At 30.1% G+C, this 7,015-nt stretch overlaps 1 protein-coding gene across 1 annotated transcript; it reads right to left on the bottom strand.

The window, feature by feature from the left end:
* LOC115891348 lies at positions 1 to 1,752 on the bottom strand. The gene is made up of 2 exons (XM_030911796.1): positions 611 to 1,752; positions 1 to 529 (listed from the first exon to the last, which is right to left on the bottom strand). Exons 1-2 carry the CDS (start codon positions 1,732 to 1,734, stop codon positions 232 to 234), a joined length of 1,422 nt encoding a protein of 473 aa, XP_030767656.1. The 5' UTR covers positions 1,735 to 1,752; the 3' UTR covers positions 1 to 231.
* Positions 1,753 to 7,015: the final 5,263 nt, after the last annotated feature.

Genomic DNA, 7,015 nt, shown 5'->3' with positions numbered 1-7,015 from the left:
AAAAATAATTCTAACTCAGAAAACCAAAGATTTATTTATTTTTAACTTATTTAATTAACAATAGAAAAAATTGATATGGTGACGGGCAGAGATTCGTTCTGCACTGCTGTCGATAGATCAATCCGTCGTTCGAAGTCCTGTCTTCGCTATTTATAATTAAAGGGTATCTTGCATCAGCATTATTGAACAATGAAGGCTGGATACATAACTCCTCCCTGCGAAGAAGAAACTCTAGGGTGGACTAACTTGAGTTTCGTTAATCATCCTTGGATGGGGAACGGGCTTCGGTTGAAGTTTTCTTTTTCTAAAAATGAAATAAGAAGTTGCAAAAATAATTAGAATGAAGAAGATGCTCCAAAGTGTCCAATTCACTGCATGGGAATGAATGTAGAAGTTTTCCATTGGGTTTTCTTCTTCTAATTGAATTAAATGCATTTTATCCAAGGGTACTTTTTCAATATTTAATTTCTTGATTGGAATAACATTTATATTTGTCAATGTCTGTATTCCAGAAATCAATACAGGGTGTGTACTAATAATTCCTTGTTTATTAGTATAAGTCGCTTGTGACATTATAAATTCACAATTTTTCGGTAATGTGAATAAATATGTTCCTTTCAGGGCCATTACTTGTTTTTCTTCACATATAGTAGTTATTTTTTCTTCTTTTGGAAATACTGCAATATAATGCATTTGATCTACTTCTTCTATGATGTTATTCTTCATATTGATAGATATTTGATTACAAGTTTGTGTATTCTTCGTAGTGGATAGCATTGACGTAACGCAATCTTCACTTTGAGGTAGTGGTAGGAGATGACTTCTTTGGCAAAAATACTTTGTACTGGTCTTCATACATTCTTCAGTGTCGTATTGATACTCATGTTTTCCCAGGATAAGGTAATTTGAAGGTGGGATAATTATTGTTTGATTAACATTAGGAATAGAATATAAATGATAATATTCTAAAGGATGTGGATGTATCAATGGAAAATTTAGCGAAAATATTATTTTATTTTCGTAAAAGAATGTATTTGTTTCTACCACTTTATAATAATCTAAGAAATCTTTATTTTTAAAAGGTAATTGTTCTTCATTATAAATATTTGACATATTATATAAAAGTTCTTTTAATTCTTCATGAGTTATTAAACTCGAATGCATAATCTTTAAATTAGAAAAACTTATAGAAGTTTCTAAATTTGTAAGAAAGTTCATTAAGATGTCAAGGTTATTCTTTATTTGTCCAGATATACTATTTATTTCCAATGTATGATAAAAATGAAATAGAGTACCGTTTAAAGTATTTCTTATTTCTTCGACTTTATATTTAATTGCGTTTTGGTTATCAATTAAAACTGTCATTGTTTTATTCATATTACGCATAGATATTTTAGAAAGAGACAAATGATTATTAAATTTATTGATAATCTTATTTTCATTATTTTCTAACTCTTTTAAGTGATTATGTATTTCTTCGGCATCCTGTTGATCAAGATTTCCTGAAATAAATTTTACTAACGAGCCTAGAGGATTTATTAAACCTCGTTTAGTTCTTAGATTTGGCATTAATGAACGAATTTTATAATTTACTAACTTTAGCTCATAATTTAAACTGTTACAAGTATTTAGAAGTGTGATACGATTTATGTCGTCTGAAAATTGATCAATTAATAATTTTAAATCGTCATAGTGTTTATTCGTTTCAAGAACTTGCTTATTAATTTCATTCATATCAATATAGTGTAGAAATGTATGTGTTGCAGTTTTTAAACTGACCTCTCCTAACTTAAAAGGAAGTATGCCAGGATTTGAGTCAAGGTTCTGTACTTGTATTTGCTGTGCCATCAAGATTCGTGAGAGAATCGTCAATCTGTAACAATGATTTATCAGTTAATTTTCTTGGTTTTTTAAAACATTGTTTATGATATTTATTTTTAGCTGTAGTAGTGACTGTCAAATCATTGCTTTGTAAAATATGTTCAGGTTTATACAGGGGATTTGTTTTAGATTGTCTTTCAGATTGTTTACGATATCCTATAGTACCAGGTTCGATATCTACAGGGTGGTCACGTTTCTCATTTCTTTTATCGATAATTTTTTTCTTTTCAGTTGATATTTTTTCAGCTATATTCTTATATAAATCATTCATTACTTCTTTATGCGTTTCTAATTGTTCATTAACAGTTCTCACGTCATTATTAATATCGATTGGTTCTCGAAGTTCTAAATGTCCTAATAATAAATCAACAGGTTTTTTATTTGTTGAAGAATGAATAGAATTGTTATAACCGATAATAGAATAATGTAATTTTTCGAAGGGGTTTAATCTTGGATTAGTTAACTTTAAAGTTCTCATATGTTCTAAAAGTGTTAAATGAAATCTTTCGACAATTGCATTAGAGTTCGGGTTTTGTGCCAAACAGTAATGCCAATTGATTTTATAAACTTTAGCAAAATCTTTAAGAATACTTTGAGAAAATTCAATACCATTATCAGAGATTATATTCTCTGGGATTTTATAAGTTGAAATAAATTGTAAAAGAGATTGATATACATGTAGAGCTGATAAAGAAGGAATGACATAAGCTTGTCCGAATTTCGAGAAGCTGTCACAAATTGTCAAAGCAATTGTGTTATCAAATTTAAATGTGTCAATGTGTATAGTTTCAAATGGTTTTTTAGGTGTTGGTGTTAATTGTAATTTAATTAGGGGTGGATGTCGTTCATATTTTACTTGTTGACAAATAGTACAATTATTAACAAAATTTCTGACGTCATCGCTTAATTTCGGCCAGTAATATTTAATCCGTAATTCGTCGATAGTTTCTTTTATCCCACGATGGTTTGTTATGCCTTCGTGTTGTAATTTTATCAAACTTTGTTGTGAATTTTCACGAGTGATATCTTGTAAAATTTTATTTGTTTTTAAAAGTCTAAAACTAGAATTTTTAAATATCTGAGGAAGAACTCTACACATTTCTTTATAAAAGTTTTGATCATCATTATCGTTTTCAAAGTAAAAGACATACTGTCTTTTTGGTTCGGCATATTCTTTAAGAAAACTTATTAATTGTTGTGTAAAGGTTTCTTTTAGAAAATATATACGCCATCGAGTTCTATTGATAGGTGGACCAAATATTTTCTTTATTTCAATTCTTGGGTTTACATCAACTTCAGTTAAAATTACTTGACATAGAAAATAATTTAAAGGTTTCTCAGAAATATTTATTGTCAAAATAGGGTCTTCCGCGCTAGTGTGAACTGTGTCTAAATCAGAACGTTCTTCAGGGTCGACTTGTCCTACGATAGATTCATTGTCTGCTTGTCTACTCGTTGATGGTTGTGGATCTTCATATAGTGAAGGGTTTTCGTTGAACCTTTCCATATCTCTTAGTATAGGAGGTGTTGCTACATTTGTTTCTGTTGGATATATTTCAATACGAGATAGAGCATCTGCATTTACATTTAATTTACCTTTCTTGTAAATTACTTCATAATCGAATTCTTCCAGTTTGAGACGCCATCTTACTAATCTAGAATGAGGTTCTTTTAATGACATTAGCCATTGTAAAGGCTTATGATCAGTAACTATTTTGAACTTTCTACCGTATAGATAGGGTCTAAAGTATTTTGTAGCCCATACTATAGCTAGTAGCTCTTTTTCAATTGTCGAGTAGTTCTGTTCAGAGCTGTTCAACGTCCTTGATGCATAGGCAATAGGTTTATCACTTCCGATTCTTCCTTGCGATAATATTGCTCCTATAGCTATATTGCTAGCATCCGTTGTAAGAATAAATTCTTGATTAAAATCTGGATATTGCAATAATGGTTCATTGCTTAATAATTTTTTACAATCTTCAAAGGTCTTGATGTAAATTGGGTCTTTTATATTTATATTAGCTCCTTTTTTAAGACACTGTGTAAATGGTTTAGTTAAATTTGCAAAATTCTGAATGAATTTTCTGTAATATCCTAAAAGTCCGAGAAATGATTTTATTTGTTTTACAGTTTTTGGAATAGGAAAATTCTCAATTGTTTTTATTTTGTCTGGATTTGGCTTTATTCCGTTAGGGGTAATAATGTGTCCTAAAAATTTTACTTCTTTGTGTAAAAATTCTGATTTGTCTAACTGAATTTTCAGGTTGCTCTCTCGTAATCTATCAAATACTTTTTTCAAATTTACGAGGTGTTCTTGTAAAGAAGTCGAAAATACTATTATATCGTCCATGTATACGAGACATGTTTTGTTGACCATTCCTCTTAAAACGTTGTCCATCACACGCTGGAACGTGGCTGGGGCATTTTTTAGGCCAAAGGGCATACGTAAATATTCGTAGTGCCCATTTTCAACACTAAAAGCTGTTTTCTTGATATCATCTGGGTGCATTTCTATTTGGTAAAATCCACTTGCAAGATCTAGTGTCGAAAAATATTGACAGCGACCAAGTTTATCTAGAATATCTGATACGTTCGGAATAGGGTATCTGTCGTCGATTGTTTTTTCGTTTAATTTTCGAAAATCGATAACTAGACGCCATTTTTTCCTATTCGAAGCATCTGCTTTCTTCGGAACGATCCATATCGGGGACGACCATGGTGAATCGCTTGGTCTAATTATATTCTGATTCAACATATCTTCGATTTGTCGTTGGACTTCTTCTTTGTGTATAAATGGATAGCGATACGATTTTGTGTATATAGGAATTTCGTCTTTCATCTTAATTTGGTGTTTTATAGTATTAGTAAATGTTAAGGGTATATTTGGTTTATGAAAAATATCTGAATATGAATAACATAATTTTAAAAGTTTGCTTTGTTCCTCTCTATTCATATGATCAGTTCTAATAAGTGAACTTATATCAGTATGACCATCTGAATAAGGACTATTAATAGAAAAATTATATAATTCGAAATTATTTAAATCTAAGCTATTAACTTTTATTGGACTATATAAGCATATTTCTTGAATATCGTCGGTGTTGTTATGAATTTCTACTGGTGCATAATTATTTTTAGAAACTGTTATACAGGCTGGGATAAAACAATTATAAATATTTGTATTTTCTAAACTTATTTGACCATTAGAAATTGAAACAGGAATATTTAATTGTTCGATAGATTTTGATTCAATTCGAGCGAAAAATAAAAGTTTATTTTTTGCTTCGTAGTGAGATAAAGGAATTTCACTAAAAGGTGTTTTTAATTTATAGTTATTCAAATCTAATTGAACTTTTAAATCTTTTAATGTTTCGTAACCTATTAAGCCGTCAAAAAAGTGATGAAATTTAAAAAGATAGAATTTCATTTTTTGTTTTGATCTAAATTCATCAAAAGCTGGAATTTCTATACAGTGATTCCTAGTTGTTGTTTGGAAAATTGATGATATAGTAAATGGTTCCTTTTTTATTGAATTATAAAAGTATTTTTCAGCCTTTTCTGGATTTATAAAAGATTTAGTTGCACCGGTATCAATTAATAATTTTAAAGGAGGATTTTTAATTTGAATATATGGTAAATCTTTTTTATCGTATATCGAGTGAATTTCTACGTGTTCTGGTTTTTTTCGTTGATGTCGGGAAAATTTTGTTCATTGTATGATGATGTATGTGGTTGGTTTGTGTCATCATATGTTTGAGTTTCATTTATAGTGTGTGTATCAGCATATTCCGACTCTGAGTAGTACTGTTGTTCGGGATAGGAATATTGATAACCTTCGAACTCATTGTTTGAAATATAAGGCTCATTGTTATTTTGTTCTACGTTGTGCAATTCCTCGAAAACAAAATGAGGTGGATTAAAATATCTTTGTTGATTTACGGGGGGTTTTGGAAAAGTTCCGTGAGATATTCCGCTCATCGGTGTAGGTTTTGGAAATTGATTTTGAGGGATATTTCTAGGTTTAAAGACATTGGTATTTTTATTAGTCCCAAAAACTTGTTTGTTTGTGAAAAATTTGGGCGGTGGTAACTGCCTCGGTCTTATATCAATAGGTTGAGAAGGAAAGACAGGTTTGGTTTGTCTTGAGAAATTACTTGGAAAGTTCTGTCTAAAAGGTTGATTAAATTGATTAAATTGTTGATTTTGGAAGGGTTGGTTTGGAAAATATTGTGTGAATGTTGGAACATTAAATTTTGGTGTGACTTGTGGTATGTGTGGTTTTTGTAAATGTCTTATGTTATTTTCCGAAATTATGAATTGTCGTGCTGAAGCCAAACATTCTGGTCTCATAGCCCTAATGCTAGATCCTAATGGTTCTTTTAAACCTGCTAAAAATATTTTCAATGCATGGGTGTTGTAAAATTGTTTTTTTAATTGTTTTGTTGCTTCAATAGTTTCGTGTGTGTCGATATAATTATGTAAAGCACTTAAATTAGACATGACACGAGTGTGGAATTGTAGTGGTGTTTCATGATTTGTTTGTCTTAATTGGTCTAAATCAAAAAGCAAGCCATTTTCATCACGTTGGTCTCCAAAATGAGCAATTAAAGAAGTTTTAATGCTTTGCCAATCTTTATTTATAGAAATACTATAAACCTCTCTAGCCTTGCCAATTAATTTTGAATATATGCCATAAATAATAGTCACATTTTGAACACAATTTACATGATCTGGTCTAGTATCCCAAAAATTTGAAATTAAAGTATTAGCTGTCTCTAAGTAAGATGATAGTTCTAATGGATTACCATCGAATTTAGGTACAATTTCTAAAATTTTTGCATCAAAATGCGGTGGTGCTGACATGTTTAAGCTTTCTGGTTTTTCTAAATTAAAATTAAACTTATCTTTAGAACTTAACTTAGGAGAATTAATTGATAAGCTAGATAATAAATCTGTTAAATCTAAATCCGCGTTTCTAGTTACGTTTTCTTGTCTTAAATCTAATTCGCTTAAATTTAACTCGCTATTTTCGCTACTTTCCGCCAAGGAATTAGGTGATAACGAGGGAATTGACATGGACAGGAAGTACTTACATGAGTAGTCTTCTCACCATAGCTTCTTTTTTCTTTTTTTT

Source organism: Sitophilus oryzae, unplaced genomic scaffold (assembly GCF_002938485.1).
Source record: "Sitophilus oryzae breed Bouriz unplaced genomic scaffold, Soryzae_2.0 scaffold_993_pilon_pilon, whole genome shotgun sequence".
In the NCBI taxonomy this organism is placed as follows: domain Eukaryota; kingdom Metazoa; phylum Arthropoda; class Insecta; order Coleoptera; family Curculionidae; genus Sitophilus; species Sitophilus oryzae.
Note: the sequence above shows the minus strand (reverse complement) of the source record. Positions and strands in the feature narration are given on the sequence as shown.